General features: G+C 41.0%; 1 protein-coding gene across 1 annotated transcript in view; it reads left to right on the top strand.

Moving 5' to 3' along the window:
* Window positions 1-17,445, top strand: part of LOC308294963 (cGMP-dependent protein kinase 1-like) — a gene marked incomplete at both ends in the record, with an annotated part of 103,133 nt that overhangs the window by 18,832 nt on the left and 66,856 nt on the right. The window contains 2 exons of the mRNA XM_080737899.1: window positions 3,196-3,295; window positions 4,142-4,255. Of these exons, the coding sequence (XP_080594025.1) occupies window positions 3,196-3,295; window positions 4,142-4,255 (214 nt within the window). The remainder of the gene's footprint in view (window positions 1-3,195; window positions 3,296-4,141; window positions 4,256-17,445) is intronic.

Below are 17,445 nucleotides of genomic sequence, written 5' to 3'. Positions count from 1 at the left end.
GCCAGTGATGTATATGGGACCAGTTACTCATATATGGAGACCCCTTCATGATAGTTATGTTATGTCAAAACATGCCCATTATGGACATTACCAAATATGGGCATTCCCATATATGTCCTTAATATTGATAACATAATATCCTTAATAATGTCCTTAATATTGACAATATAGGAATCTCCATATATGGGCATAACACGTATGTTGATTAGTAATGCCAAGCAGGGCCTTGGTGAGTTAGGGCCTTGGTTTGATGCCTGTGGATCTCCATATATGGGCATAATGGGGTACCCTAACATTCTCATTTTCGGCCTGGGATTTATGACATCAGAAATCTCCATGTATGGGCATAAAAGTTTGATTTTTTTATTTTTCTGAGAATGACCATATATGGACTTTTATACCCTGAGAGATCTCGTAGCTTGTCTGACTGTCAGTACAGGAAGTGATGTCACGTGACATCCTTTTTATGCCCATATATGAGTCATTCTGTACCACATCACTGTGACTCACTGACATCACACTGACATCACTTCCTGCACAGCCAGACAGACAGACAGTCAGACAGACAAGCTACAAGGTTTTTCAGGTTTTTCAGGGATTATTGCGACCTTCGGTCGCAATAATCCTTAGTTTCTGTTGATTGTAAACAATAATTAGGATTCAAAACAGTTGTCCTTCAAACCCCGCCTCCATTCACCGTCATCAGAACAGAGGGAGCTCCTCATGATCACCAGAGCGTCTACTGCTCGCCCGGCTGCAGTCCATGAAGCCTAATTTATGCTCTGTCCTGCGACGCGCAGACCTCCAAGCTCAGAACGGTTGCATTGGTGACGCCATGTGAGCTTGTGCTACTCTCAACGCGCAATACCGTTGCGCAATGAAGTATAATGAAGTCTCAATAAGGGCGCACCCATGGGTGCACCTCACTAGCCAACACACAAGAGGAGGTTGAATGATCTGTTGGGAATTGATTACATGAAACAGTCACCTGTGCATTTAGTCTCAATGTTTGTAAACAAAAAATTGGTCTATAGATACTGTAGATAGATGTCCAGGGGTCATCATGGCCATGTTGTCTTGTGGTGGTCATATACTGTATGTAAAGATTCCATTTTAGACACGGACATACACAATGAGCGGACAATAATGTTACCAGAAACACACAAAGAGCTTGTCCTGAATGACCATAGCAGCTCTGTGACTCTGACAGTGTACAAATGGAACCAAATGAACCCTTACAGGTCCATTTGGTTCCATTTGTACACTGTCAGAGTTATGGGGTCCTTGATTTGATTTGATTTTATTTGGATCTCTTTTAGCCCATCGGGCTAATCTTCCAAGAGTCCATAAGAACATAACATTACATTACAAGACATTACATTATAAAACAACACAGAATATAACAGCATAAATTATTCAAATACAACCATACTCACTCATTCACACTCACATACACACACACAATGCTACATGCCTGCCCATATAAGAATACACATACCCACATCTACATAAGGACTATGCATGGCAGCCATACATCTGGCCGCATACCAATTTACAAAAAAATAAAAATAAAGAGTAAATGACACAATAAAAGTAATTGTAGCTATGATAGCGCATTCCATAATTTAACTGCCCTAAAGATAAAAGATCGACTTCAGTTTTTATTTTTGGTAAAACATTAAGACATCTTTATGTCTTAATCTTGTGTTGACCTTGTGTTTATCACATAAATATATCAATTTTTTTTTTTTTGCTAACTGGCTTGTTAGATATTTTGATTTTAGAGATTAAAGCAACAGACTGTCTCACACATTCATTTACAGTGGGCCATCCCATTATACTGTGAAGTTGGCTCGTACCTGTTTCGTACCCACATCTTAAAATAATAAAATCATTCTAGCAGCTTTGTTTAATGAGATTTGCAGCCTTTTCATATCTTTTTGATCTGCGTTTCCCCATACTGCACAGCAATAATTTATGTGACTGTAGATTAGACTACGGGATCACTTTTAAAGTACATTTAGGTAGAAGTTCCGCAATTCGTCCAACCATTCCTGCCATTTGCCTTTTTGCTACTATTTTGAAACACATTTTTAAATACTTCAAACAGCCGATCTACAAGCTCACAACATGTCAATGTTGTGAGTAGAAAAAGCGTAGAAAAAGCCAGAGAAGTTTAAGGATAAGGGGTAAGGCATGGACATATAGCTGTTTCTAAAACGGCTAGTTCCATTCCTTGATTCTGATTGGCTGGTTGCCGTGGTATATGAGACTATAACCCACACCTTGAATCAGTTTATATCAAAGCCAGGTGCGTTATTTCTTGTGTCAATGTGTTTTCATGTGTCTTCTCCATCCACACCTCAAAGGCCCTAAAAACAAGGCCCCAAACAGCCCAAAACAAACTTATAAGGGTCTTGTACCAGTGAACTGTACCATCATGAAGCTGTACCTTTTAGTTGACCTTGTACCAGTGAACTGTACTGTCATGAAACTGTACCTTAATTTGTCTATGCAAACTGACAATAAATTCTTCAATCAATCAATCAATCAATCAATGAATCTCCTCCTTCCAGATCCTGACCATCATGTCTTCTCCATCCATATGCTGACCATCAGTGTTGTTTTTGACAGCAAATTTTGATTTAGTTTTAGTAATAGTCTTTTGATTAAAATGTCATTTACTTTTAGTCATAATTTAGTCACCTGAAAAGTATTAGCTTTGGTCTAATTTTAGTCGACTAAATATAAGATTTTAGGCGACTAAAGCTACAGTTGATTTAGTCGACTAAAATGTATTTTGGCAGGCCTTGATGGCATTGTAATGACTGATTTTACACTTTGTTGTGTGCTGAAAATAGCAGATCTACAAGCTCGTAGATCGAGCTTGTAGATCGGCTATTTTCAGCATGCAACACCTGAGAGCAACCAAACATAAAATGACTCTCTTCTCCACTAGTCCCTCCCTAACGTTTTAGTCTAGTTTTTATTTTGTTGACGAAATTGTCAATATATTTAGTCTTAGTTTTAGTCACCACAGCTTAGTTTTTGTTTCGTTTTTATTTCGTTTTTATGTCAGTGAAAAAAACACAGTCGACAAACATTTTTCGTCATAGTTTTAGTCGACGAAATCAACACTGCTGACCATCATGTCCTCTCCATCCATATGCTGACCATCAGTATGTTCTCTTCCAGATCCTGACCATCATGGACTGCATGCATCCTACCTGTGTGTCCCAGGGCTGCTGTGTGATCCAGGAGGGAGATGATGGATCCACCGTCTACGTGCTGGAGGGTAAGAGGAAACCAGAACTGATCTACAAGCTCACAACGTGTGATGCGCTGTGAAAGTAGGGTTGTTGTTTGTAGCCTTTGGTTGAAGAGGATGTATTATGTCAACAATGTAATTGGTTACGTTTTTTTCCTAAGTATTTTTTTTGCGTACATGCGACGTGCATGCGAGTGCAGTGGTGTAAAGTAACCAAGTACTGTAGTTCAATTCTGAGGTATTTTTACTATTTCCATTTTCCAATACTTTTACTTCTACTCCACTTCATCTCAGAGGCAAACATTGTACTTTTACTCCACTCCTCTATTTGAAAACTTTATTTACTAGTTACTTTATACATTGATTATTATTACAAAACATACATGAACCACTTCAGCTGTACTATCATTTTGGCCAATTGAAAATAGAAGATCTACAAGCGCACAATGCATCACGATGCGACCCATTGTGAGCTTGTAGATCTGCTATTTTCAAATGATATGTTTACACATTTAAACATTTGAGACATGGGACCTTCTGCATAATGAGCACTTTCTACTTTTGGTACTTAAAGTACGTTTACTATAAATGCCAACACATCTGCACTTTTACTAGAGTCATTTTGAATGCCGGATTTTTCTACATTGCAGATACTTTTACTTAAGTAAAAGGTGAGAGAACTCCATGTCTGTTCCCATGTTTTTTGTGCGTGTGTGTGTGTGTGTGTGTGTGTGTGCACATGCGTGCGTGTGTTAGCGTGCATGCGTGTGTGTGTGTGTGTGTGTGTGTGTGTGTGTGTGTGTGTGCGTGCGTGCGTGCGTGCGTGCGTGCGTGCGTGCGTGCGTGCGTGCGTGCATGTGTGCGTGCGTGCAGAGGGCATGGTGGAGGTGACTAAAGAAGGCACCAAGCTGTGCACCATCAGTCCAGGGAAGGTGTTTGGAGAGCTGGCCATCCTCTATAACTGCACCCGCACTGCTACTGTTACTGGTCTGTATGAATGATAAGATAAGATGTTTATTTGTCACTGTATGAGAACACACAACGAAAAGTTGTTTAGTGCATACATAACACTGACAGCATCAGTAACAAAGAAAAATATAGCTGCAAGCAGCGATAAAGTGGCCAAGGTAGAAAAAGTAGGAAAGCAAAAAAGCATCAAGGGAAAGCAAAAAAGAAATCAAAGAAAAACTAGAAGCAGTGTTCTTCCGAACAGGTCTCCAGCAGGTCAGGTGTTTTTTTTTTGGCCTAGTGGTGACTATAATAGGCCAAAGTCAAAAGGGTACCACGTGTTCTTTGGCCTTTCACGGCAATCGGACGCTGCATGCGGGATTTGAGGCATTATGTTCCAAAAATGGGTTTTGCAAAAATTGACCCGCTGGTGGCGCTATAACAGGCCAATGTGAGAAGGATGGCATCTGTTCCTTGGCCTAGTGGGAATGTGCGTGCAGAATCTCACACAAATAGCAGGCTGCGTTTGAGACATTTTCTTCAAAAAGGAGCAATCCTGCAAACCTTGGAATTCAATGTTAGCCAATTAGATAGAATATGATATTGGACAAATCCGTCATGATTACATCACTGTAGAGATACTGTGTGCCCATTTGTGTGATTATCGGATAAAATCTGAAGGAGTAATATTGAAGAATGCGTTTTCGGCCTTCTGGTGGCGCTATAAATGACAGAGACTCTGCCGATTTTACACTAATCGGCATAGTTATTGGTAAAAGCACAAATTGACCTCTACACAACATGTATGCAAAAGACTATATGCAACAGACATAAAATAGTTCCAAAGAACTCCTCAAGGTTTTAACTCAATATCTTTATTTTCCAACTTTTTCATTAGTTGTCTTTGTTGAAGAGTTGGTCATCAGGTTGTAAACCTTCAAAACAGAAGGTTAACAACCTAGCCATTTTCAGGCATGTCTTTTAAATCACAATGTTTTCAAATAATTCAAGTAGTAAACGTCTTCAAATAAAGTTTTTAAACATTAAGTATTGTGAAGTCTGAACCCAAAACATGAAATAAAGTTCTTCCCAAAACCGGGGCTTTTAACTCAAAATATGCTTCTTTCCAGAACTTAACAAACAGGGGTTACATTCGAAACATATGTTTCACAGTATGCCGTTGCTTCCATTAACACATGCCATTTCTCTTCCAAGACTCAGATGCAGCTCCTAATTTGCCTACAATGGGAACAGATAGAACCACCATTAGCAATGTGGCAAAATACAGAGCAAATGTGCGACAGAGGAGAACATAGTGGAGTTTTGCTTACTGCTCGATGGAAGAGTCCCTTCGAGAGCCAGCTACACAGTGAAGCAGAGCTCGGTGGTTAAGAGCAAAAACATTTGGATTGCCTGACTCGGAGAAGCTGTGTTGCGGCCAGGTGCTGACAAATCAAACTGATTGCAACAAGCAGCCATCTTAGCTGCTGCATTCTGGGAAATGTAGTTTTTCTGAAAACCAAACTAAGCCATCAGTTAGATTCAGTTCACATGCACGCACGCACGCACGCGCACGCGCACGCACACACACACACACACACACACACACACACACACACACACACACACACACACACACACACACACACACACACCTGTGCCTAACCATTCTGCATTAGAGGTGGGATTTATGGCTCTTTGAAGTGAGACAGTACCATCGCATCGATCTGGCTCACTAAGAGAGCCGTTCAAAAGACTGGCTCATTTGGCTCCTTGTATATTTATATATTTTTAAGAAGAATTTGTTTAAACATGAATCCACAAGGTGGCACCACATTCCTCTGCTGACAGTTGAGATCACAATTTAGTATTTACCCTTTTCATAAAATGTGTGTGTAAATTAAGCTACCTTGACTTTTGTTATTCATAAAACACCAAAAAAAACAAGCAGGCAACAATGAACTCGCTCCTCCACTTGTTCTCTCTCTCTCACTCACTCACTGTACTCAGTCAGTACTCAGTGGAGTAGCAAGGAGATGTTGAATTGGGGGGAGGGGGTCTCCCCCCCAAATGAACGGCTCTCTACTGCGCGAACCGGATCCCAACGTTCACTTCAAAGAGCCGTTCAAAAGATTCGATTCGTTCGCGAACGTCCCAGCTCTATTCTGCATCTAGCCTAAGGCCCAGATCATGGGAAAACCCTACTCACGTCAGGGTGGGGGGTCCCCAGTTCAAATATGATTCTTTTTGGTTTCAGTGATATTTGGACTTACCCTCTACGGTAGTTCATCATGAAAATTTTACTTTGCATGTATGTTTTAGAGGCAGAAGAATAATTTGCATGAAACTTGCAATGTTGATTGAATTATTAAAAAAGCATGTTTCAATTTAAAAAAAAAACGATCTGACAGATCTTTAGATATTGGTCCAAAGTTCATGTAAAAAAAGTTCCGTGCACGTGACGCGAAAGTTCCGGAATAAAAGCGGGTTTAAGTGTTTTACAAACTGCTCAAAATTGCGGAAAATCTAAGGGCGGAGCTTACTTAACAAAGACAAAGATGTCTTCCGCTTGAGTCAAGGCACGCGTGTAAGCAAGTTGCATGTCTTCAAACGAAACGAGGCATGACTTATGCCCCTTTAAAGTTTGAGTTTTCAAACGCTTCGTATAGCGCCCCCCTTTGGCCAATTGGAGTAAGATTGCTTTCAGTGATATTTGGAATAACCCTCTACATATTTGCCAAATGCCATGAACGTGTCACTTTGCATGTATGATTTAGAGGCAGAAGAATAATTTGCATAAAACTGCAACATTGAGTGAATTATTAAAAAATAACGTTTCGCTTTAAAGAAAATCCGCCTAACTTCTCAGACCGTATTGGTCCAAAGTTCATGTAAAAAAAGTTTCGCGCACGTTACGCGAAAATCCCAGGAGGAGATACATTTTGACTGTTTTTCATATAATTCAAAATTGTGGGAGAAGTAAAGGTCAGAGGTCAAAAGTCAGAGCGTAAAAGTTGTTCGGCATGAGGAGACGCATAAGTGTATACAGGTTTCATTGCTGTACCTGAAACAGGGCATGAGCTACACCTGTTCAAAGTTGGCATTTTTCAAAGGCTTCCTACAGCGCCACCCTTTGTCCGATTGTTGCGAGCTTCGCGTTTTAGCCGTTTGGCATAGTCCTCTGCCATACTGCCGAGTTTCGTAAAAAGCGACTGCACGGTCTAGCCGCTAGAGCAAAAGTGGCGGAATAATAATAGTGCTGAAGTCCAATATCAATGAGTGGCCTTTTGCCACTTCGTGGCCTTGGCCACTAATAAATAAAAACACTGATTAAGCAATATGCCATAAAACCATTAGTCTGTTCATAAGTCAGTCAGTCATAAGTTCAGTCCATAGTCTGTCAATAACAAGAGAACATCCATATACATGTAGTAATCATAAAATAATAAAATATAATAATATAAAAATAAAAATAAAAAGACAGCAGCCTCAGATAAGCATATCATATCATATACTGTAATACTGCACTTGCTCATAGTTCATAGTACGTATGGCACCAAGGCCAGAAAACTGAGTTTATGTGCGCGAGTCCAACAGGACTTTCACAGCCTTTGGATAAAAGCTGTTTGACAGCCTGTTAGTCCTTGCCTTAATGACCTTCAGTCTACCTGAGGGGAGGGTCTGGCACAGGTGGTGTCCAGGATGAGAGGGGTCCTTGTAGATCTTTGAGGCCTGATTCTGGAGACGGTTTGAGTGGATGTCACTCAGGCTTGGAAGTGGAGAGGGATGATCCCAGGGGCGTCACACCAAATTCTGGGCCCTGGGTACAAGGATTCACTGCGGGGCCCCCATGAATGTTAACTATTGAAAAATAGCAGATATACAAGCTCACAGCGCGGCACCGAGTGCCGCGCTGCGAGCTTGCAGATCTGCTATTTTTGAAAAATCGTGAAAATGTGTGCCAAGAAACCTGTTTCCATGTCAGTGATCTCAAAATATTTAGTTCCAGGGACCCTCCAGAAGCAAATTTTGAGTTACAAATGTTAACTTAAAAAATACACATATTCAAAGATTTGCGCACATTTTCACGACTTTTCAAAAATAGCAGATCTACAAGCTCGCAGCGCGGCACTCGGTGCCACGGAACTGCGGCCGCTCGCCTCGCCGCCCCAAAACTTCGCTGCGCGGCCGAAAAAGCCGCCCGCCTCTCATTGAAAATGAATTACTAGCAGGCGTGACCGCGTACCGTGTGGAACCCCCTTTAAGTTTTCTCAGGAAGAAGAGTCGTTTCTGGGCCTTTTTGACCAGATTTGAGGTATTGAGGCTCCAGGTCAAGTCCTCTGAGATGTACACACAGAGGAATTTAAAACTGGAGACCCTCTCAACCTCCTCTCCCCCGATACTCAGACAGCTGTAACTGTGTTTCTCCTTCCTGAAATCCATAATGATCTTCTTCGTTTTTTTAGTGTTCAGGCTCAGATCATTGGCCTTGCACCAGACAGCTAGTGAACTGACCTCCTCCCTGTATGCCACCTCGTCATTAATAATAATAATAATACATTTTATTTGTAACGCACTTTATAGTTGAAACAAATCTCAAAGTACTACATTAAGATGGCAAAAAAACGAAGCAAAAGCAAAACAAAGCCAACAAAAAAGGACTAACATGGTAAAAACTGTTAAATCCGTAAATTAAGAACAGTGCACCTATTAAACACATCTCATGGAAGATTTAAAAGCACATTTGGTCACCAAAAAAGGGTTAAAAGCACAGAGGGCATCCAAAAGGTCCTTCTAGGCAAATGCCTCATTAAAAATAAAGGTCTTTAGTCCCCTTTTAAAAGCGTCAACTGACTGTGGTGCTCTAAGGTGGTCAGGGAGGGCATTCCACAGCAGAGGAGCAGCTGAGCAAAAAGCCCGGTCCCCCATAGTACGTAGGTTGGTCATTTTTCCCTTGAGTGAGTTCTTGTTTCCAGAGCGGAGGGAAGCGTGTGGAGCTTGTGGAGGTTGGGGGTTCAATAAGTTCTTTGAGGTATGAAGTAGCGTTGCTGTGGATGCACTGGTGGGTGAGGAGGCAGACCTTGTATTCTATCTATTGTCATTGTTTGTTATCAGATCCACTATGGTCGTATCATCCGCAAACTTGACTAGATTGTTGGAACGGTGGTGGGCAATACACTCACTGGTGAAGAGAGAGTAGAGGATTGGGCTAAGGACATATCCTTGGGGGACGCCTGTGTTCAGTACGATAGTGGAGGATGTGTGCTGGCCTAGCCTGACCTTTTGGGGCCTGTTTCAGGAGGTCCTTTAGCCACAGACAGAGATTTGGTTCTATACCTAGCATCTGTAATTTAATGACCAATTTACAGGGGCTGATGGAATTAAATGCAGAGCTAAAATCAACGAACAACATCCTCACGTATATACCGGTATTAGGCTTTCTCTCCAGATTCTCTAAATGAGAGAGGGCTGTGTGTAGCACTAGTGCCACGGCGTCATCAGTTGATCTGTTGGCCTTGTAGGCAAACTGGTGTTGATCATGGGTGGGGGGGACGCAGGTCTTGATGTTGGCCAGCACCAGTCTCCCAAAACATTTCATGATCACCGGCGTGAGAGCAACCAGCCTGTAGTCATTCATACAGTTGATGGCAGATGATTTGGGTACAGGGATGATAGCGGTTTCTTTAAGACAGGTCGGAACAGTCGCTTTGCTTAAGTGACAGATTGAATATGTCTGCGAAGACTGCAGCAAGCTGGTCAGCACACACCTCCAGTGCCCGGCCTGGGACACCATCAGGCCCAGCTGCCTTGTTGCCATTGATGTTTTTTTTAAACCTGTTTAACCTGATAAGGCTGTAAAGTGAGTTGACGTTGATGGCCCCCCTCCGTTGTGATGTTAATATCTGGACTATCTGCATTATTGCTATTCTCAAACCTGGCAAAGAATGCATTAAATGTACTTTTTCTGTTTTTCATGTGTCTAGGAGGTTGAAAGTACTTCATTAGACCCCCTGGTGTGGTTTTTATGAGCAATTATGTATTCTCTTGGTATTTGTTTGTTTTCTCTTGGAGGCTGCCACTTTGTGGTCAAAAGTGTCAGTTAAAAAACACACATACTTATTACATCACAGAATCAACTCCTCCCCTAATTACCATTCACCCAACACTGTGGGGTGTGGCTAACTTCAGCTGGGTCACCACCCACCATGACATCCATGCATACTTAATGAACTAGGGGTGTGGCCACATAAAAACCCAATCTTTATGTATACTTTTTTGGAAAAATCTTCCTCCTAGTATAATCATAATACCTGATAGTCATGTTTTAGAGGGGGGAAAAATCATGGCACCACCTCTTTAGTCTGAGAGATTTCTGATGCCCTGCCACATATCTTGTTGTCAGTGAAATTGGCCTCAATACGTTCTTTGTATTGTTTTTTTTTTTTTTTGCATTTTTGATGCCTCTGTTCAGGGCGGCTCTAGCTCTGCTTTAAGAACCCTGCAAGGCCCAGCGTTGCTTTTTGGCAAAATTTTTTTAATCATTTAAAAAATATATATATAATTAGTTTTCCTGTTCTTTTTTCACATTAACATCACCATTAAATCCTATTGTTTAGTATTACAATGCCATTGGCCACGATATTTGCATATACATACCCCGCACAGAGGCTGACATTCACACCTCCCAGAGAAGTTAAAATTCCAGCTTCTGGACGAACAACATCTCACTTTTTAACTGAAGCTATTCCTCACAAAAACAGAAGTAAAATGCCTGTAATATTTTTTTTCGTGATCATTAGAATGTCTAGAACATGTACATGTGTTATTATTGTGAAAGATATCCCCAAAATGCAAATTAGATCATGATTTATGTATTCAAATGAACAGTATTCATTTTTTGACATTACATTTTCCTGTGATTAGGACTCCTATAACACCATCTGATTTTTTTTTTTTTTTTGATTTTTTTTGGCCAGTAGAAATTAATTCGGGTCTTGCAGGGATAAGCCTCCCTGTCCCCTGATCTAAAGGCACTGTCCCGGGCTCTGAGCAGTATTCTCACCCCATTATTGAACCATGGTTTCTGGTTGGGGAATATTGTAATCTGCTTCTTGGGGCATACATTGTCAGTGCAGAAGTTTATATAGGCCAATACAGTGGGGGTGTACTGCTCGATGTCCTCATGTTCAAAGAGCTCCCACGTTGTGTCCTCGAAACAATCCTGCAGAGCTGATGAAGCCTCCTCTGTCCAGGTCTGCACCGTTTTGATTTGGGGCTTGGCTCTGCAGATGTGCGGCTTGTAAGTTGGAATGAGATGAATGGTCCGATTTTTTCTCTGTTCCCAAATTTCCCTGTTCGGGAGATTTATAAACCTTATAGGCTCCAGGTAGGGTGACCATATTCTGAAAACACAAAAGGAGGACACTCTACCCGGCATATATATATATATATATATATATATATATATATATATATATATACAGTATGTACAGTGTGTATATATATATATATATATATATATATATATATATATATATATAATTTTATTTTTTCCACAAAAAATAATCTCTCTATTACGTAGGCTACTCCTAAGTTTACAGCTCAATAGTGTTCAGGAGGCTCCTTTCATACAGATCACAGAAGGAGACTTTTGGCGTCACTAAAGTTTACTTTGATGTCGTGAGATGTCTTCTTCTCCTTCTTCTTAAAGGACAACTTTTCACAGAATTTTCACAACAAGGGTTCATATTTTAGATTGTAATTAGAGAAAAGAAAAAGTGAGTGTTAAAATGTTTTCATTTGCTTCATTCTAAATTGTTTTATCGCCTTTACCGTGCTAAAATGTGGGGCATGCGTACGCATGGGGGCGTGCGTACAAGTGGCTAAATATGTCTTTTTAGACACAATAAGCTTTTTAGACACAATCTTTATGTATACTTTTTTGGAAAAATCTTCCTCCTAGTATAATCATAATACCTGATAGTCATGTTTTAGAGGGGGGAAAAATCATGGCACCACCTCTTTAGTCTGAGAGATTTCTGATGCCCTGCCACATATCTTGTTGTCAGTGAAATTGGCCTCAATACGTTCTTTGTATTGTTTGTTTTTTTTTTGCATTTTTGATGCCTCTGTTCAGGGCGGCTCTAGCTCTGCTTTAACACTTTGAGTGCCAGGGCGTCATATGACGTCAGACACGCACTTGGCAATGATGCCAGAAAATAATATTGGCGTCATATGACGCCAGATGCTTTTTTTTCATATTACAGTAGTACAGTGTTGGATCTATGCGGTAACCAAGATACAGCCCTTTTGGACGATGGGACGGTCGTCATGCATGACAATTCAGTGGCGTCAGTTCAGAACAAGCTAAGGTATGGCAACATGACTGGTGTCTGGTGAAGACACCAGTCATGTTGCCATACCTTAGCAACAGGCACGATGAAAAGTACATTTTTATTATTTCCCCCTGTCAAGGTATGGCAGCTGCATACCCCTGCCATACCCAATTGACGCCCCTGCATGACATCACACGCTCATTTGACCAAATTCAAGCATGCTGGTTGGCCGGTTCCCCCCAGAAACAAGGGTCTAGAGGCCCATTATACACACAACAAGAGTTCAGTGACTTCACCGGACACAGCAATCAGAGGGAGAGAGAGATATATTGAGAGAAAGAGCGAGAATCAGAAGCAGCAGAGAATTTAGTTATAAAATCATTAGATTTAGTATTATTTAGAGAGATAGGCAGCCGAATCATGCCCCGCATCCCGTGGTCTCTCCCCGCGCCGGGTCAGCGGAGTGGCGACATGTCGGAATGGAGAGCGACACCCCCCCGCGCCATGCCCCGTGGACAGTCTGACTCTGGACACCAAGCCCGCAGTCAACGGCGGTGGCCGGCGCTCTTCCACGATCGGTTCATCAGCGACTAGCGAGGGCCTCTGCTGCTACATCCACTGCCTCGATTTTGGATCTGGCGGCGAGAAGAGCTCCTACGGGCGATCGGTTCATCGAAGGCCTCGGCTGGTAGGATCCACGGCCTCGATTTTGGATCTGGCGGCCAGAAGGCAGAGCACCGATTGCTGCCGTTTCTCCCCCCACCCCTGTAGGATGCACTGCGAACCCGGTAAGCGTTACAAACTTTATGTTCTCTGTTTCACTTTGTTCTATACGTCTGTCTTTCAATGTTATATGAGATCAGTGCTGTGGTCTACCTGTAACGGTAACGCTCGTATACGGGGTCTGCTGTCGGACTTGCCCGACTTGTGACACCCTCGCGGGCAGGGCAGGGCGCCGCCAGCCGCTGGCCTCTATACCTCCGTGATGGAGGAAAAATAAAATATGAATAGCGTCTGCCCTCTTGAACCTTTCAAAGTAGCGTATTTGATAGGGATTATGCACAATAGCGTCTGCCCTAGCCAAACGAATAGTGGGTGATCGTCTAGAACACACCACTGAGATGCATAAAGTGTGGTTCCTGTTGAAATAAGCCATGAATATGTAGCCTACTTCTTTCTAATGCAAGCTTGTAATACATTCTTCAATCAATCAATAAGCCTGACCTGCTATTGTTTTTTTTTTCACGTAGGGTGCATTTGGTTTCATTATACAATTCAATTCAATTCAAAGGAGCTTTATTGGCATGAGAAAACATACGTTTACATTGCCAAAGCAAGTATAACAAATACAATAAAAAAAACAGTTGAAAATGGGGAACATATATACAGTTGGAGGGGGTACAGCATTGTTCAAACAGAGCTATGTCGCATTGTGACATTTTATATATATACAGGGTACAAATAGCAGCATTATTTTCCTACATAAAGGTATCAGCTCTGTTTCATACTGTATGTGCAGTAGGTCTAGATGTCAATCCATGGTTTGTAGTAGCTGTAAGTTCCACCAACTTCTTCCAGTAAGAATACATTTCTTTATAGTTTAGTTTTTTATCGTGTGTGTATACCTAGATAGATAGTTTAGTAATACAATCTGTGTGTGTGTGTGTGTGTGTGTGTGTGTGCGTGTGTGTGTGAGTGACATAATAACCTATCAAATCGATCTACAAATCTACAGTAGTTATGTCAGTCTATAGGCTCTGCCAGCAGAGCCAATAGACTGGCATAGCTGTAGATTTGTATCAAAGCAGAGCCCATAGAATTCAGTGGCCACGTATATATACATACATTTGAAATTATTTAGACTAGTGAAAACAGCCGATCTACAAGCACACAACGCCTCGCGGTGCGAGGCGTTGTGTGCTTGTAGATCTGCTGTTTTCAGACGTATACAGACGTATCATTTAGTATTTTTTTTTCTTCTATCATATACAGGGCCCGTGGAGTCTGACTGGATGGAGGAAGGATGGGATCCCACAGTCTACCCATTCCCTGCTACGCCATGAGCTGCTGGAGACGATCTGCAACCAGACCAATGACAACGCAGAGGACAGTATGATGGCGGAGATAGCAATAGCGGAGGAGTCAGGTCAGGTCACTGTAGGTTCGCTTCCTGGACCAATGTCACTCTATGGGAGCTGAAGAACTTCTGGGACTTCTCTTCCTCGTTTCCCAGAACAATGAACACACACACACACGCACGCACGCACGCACGCACGCACGCACGCACGCACGCACGCACGCACGCACACACACACACACACACACACACACACACACACACACACACACACACACACACACACACACACACACACACACAGGGTGAACCGTACCATCTAGTGGCCAACTACAAATAGACATTGTTGTGCTGCCTGCCTTAGAATACAGTACTTTATTTTGACTTTTATATTCTTTTATTTATTCTTTACTTGCTGCACATTTATTTTATTTTACTTTTGTGAAGTCATATTTGTGATTTTTTTTTTTTTTTTTTATATATTTGTAAATATTGTTGAACATAAATATGTTCATGCTGGATGTGTGAGGTACTCACCAGGGTTAGGGTTCGATGTTGCCATAAAATAAAAGGTTGACATCGCTTTTCTGACTTTTTGTCTTCCTGACCTTCTAGACCAGGTAAAAACACAGTGAATTCACAGTGCATAGTTCTATCAAACTGTAAGACAACTTCCACCTTCTGAGTCATTCCATACTTTTTCACTTTGCCCCCTTGAAACTAGACGATGGTACAATATTTTTTAAACTTTTTTTGCAGAGAATGAAAGCTGGTTTCACATTCTTTCTGTCAAGGGTACTTGTGTTCCGTTACCATTTACCAATTTGTCGCTATGGCTTCCTAAAGTTTTTTTTCTTTGAACTCAAATATCTCAGAATCTAGATTTCTGAGGTTATTGACTGGTTTGCGCAGTGCGCACTCTCGAGCACCTATCTCCAAAACCGCTCACCGAAATCACTCCAAAATTTTTTTGGTAAAAAAAAAAATCCTCTTTTACCAAACCTCCCATTTTTGTTCCGATGTGAATATCGGATCATTTCCAATTTATTCCCTGGAATTGGGGCAGAAATGAATGGGACCTAATGGTGGCACTGGTAAGGGACGGGGGGCAGGGGGGGCTGGCACTCAAAGTGTTAAGAACCCTGCAAGGCCCAGCGTTGCTTTTTGGCAATTTTTTTTTAATCATTTAAAAAATATATATATAATTAGTTTTCCTGTTCTTTTTTCACATTAACATCACCATTAAATCCTATTGTTTAGTATTACAATGCCATTGGCCACGATATTTGCATATACATACCCCGCACAGAGGCTGACATTCACACCTCCCAGAGAAGTTAAAATTCCAGCTTCTGGACGAACAACATCTCACTTTTTAACTGAAGCTATTCCTCACAAAAACAGAAGTAAAATGCCTGTAATATTTTTTTTCGTGATCATTAGAATGTCTAGAACATGTACATGTGTTATTATTGTGAAAGATATCCCCAAAATGCAAATTAGATCATGATTTATGATTTATGATTTATGGCTATAAAACCTTACAAAAACAGTATTCATTTTTTGACATTACATTTTCCTGTGATTAGGACTCCTATAACACCATCTGATTTTTTTTTTTTGATTTTTTTTGGCCAGTAGAAATTAATTCGGGTCTTGCAGGGATAAGCCTCCCTGTCCCCTGATCTAAAGGCACTGTCCCGGGCTCTGAGCAGTATTCTCACCCCATTATTGAACCATGGTTTCTGGTTGGGGAATATTGTAATCTGCTTCTTGGGGCATACATTGTCAGTGCAGAAGTTTATATAGGCCAATACAGTGGGGGTGTACTGCTCGATGTCCTCATGTTCAAAGAGCTCCCACGTTGTGTCCTCGAAACAATCCTGCAGAGCTGATGAAGCCTCCTCTGTCCAGGTCTGCACCGTTTTGATTTGGGGCTTGGCTCTGCAGATGTGCGGCTTGTAAGTTGGAATGAGATGAATGGTCCGATTTTTTCTCTGTTCCCAAATTTCCCTGTTCGGGAGATTTATAAACCTTATAGGCTCCAGGTAGGGTGACCATATTCTGAAAACACAAAAGGAGGACACTCTACCCGGCATATATATATATATATATATATATATATATATATATATATATATATATATATATATATACAGTATATACAGTGTATATATATATATATATATATATATATAATTTTATTTTTTCCACAAAAAATAATCTCTCTATTACGTAGGCTACTCCTAAGTTTACAGCTCAATAGTGTTCAGGAGGCTCCTTTCATACAGATCACAGAAGGAGACTTTTGGCGTCACTAAAGTTTACTTTGATGTCGTGAGATGTCTTCTTCTCCTTCTTCTTAAAGGACAACTTTTCACAGAATTTTCACAACAAGGGTTCATATTTTAGATTGTAATTAGAGAAAAGAAAGTGAGTGTTAAAATGTTTTCATTTGCTTCATTCTAAATTGTTTTATCGCCTTTACCGTGCTAAAATGTGGGGCATGCGTACGCATGGGGGCGTGCGTACAAGTGGCTAAATATGTCTTTTTAGACACAATAAGCAAGCAGTTTCTTTATTGCTATTTACAGTAACACTTCTAGCCCCCATAAGTCACATCCAACCATGAAAGGTTGCGTTGTATCTTGGGAATGGGCTTATTCTCTGTTTAGCCACCACTGAATTAAGAATCTCTAAAACAATAGAAAGAAGTAAATTAAATAATTTTAACACTCATCTTTTATATTCTTTAATTACAATCTAAAATATGAAACCTTGTTGTAAAAAAACTATTTTTTTCCTTTAATCCCCCA

The sequence above is a fragment of the Nannobrachium achirus genome (genome assembly GCF_963921795.1).
Source record: "Nannobrachium achirus genome assembly, chromosome: 12".
Classification (NCBI taxonomy): Eukaryota; Metazoa; Chordata; class Actinopteri; order Myctophiformes; family Myctophidae; genus Nannobrachium; species Nannobrachium achirus.
Note: the sequence above shows the minus strand (reverse complement) of the source record. Positions and strands in the feature narration are given on the sequence as shown.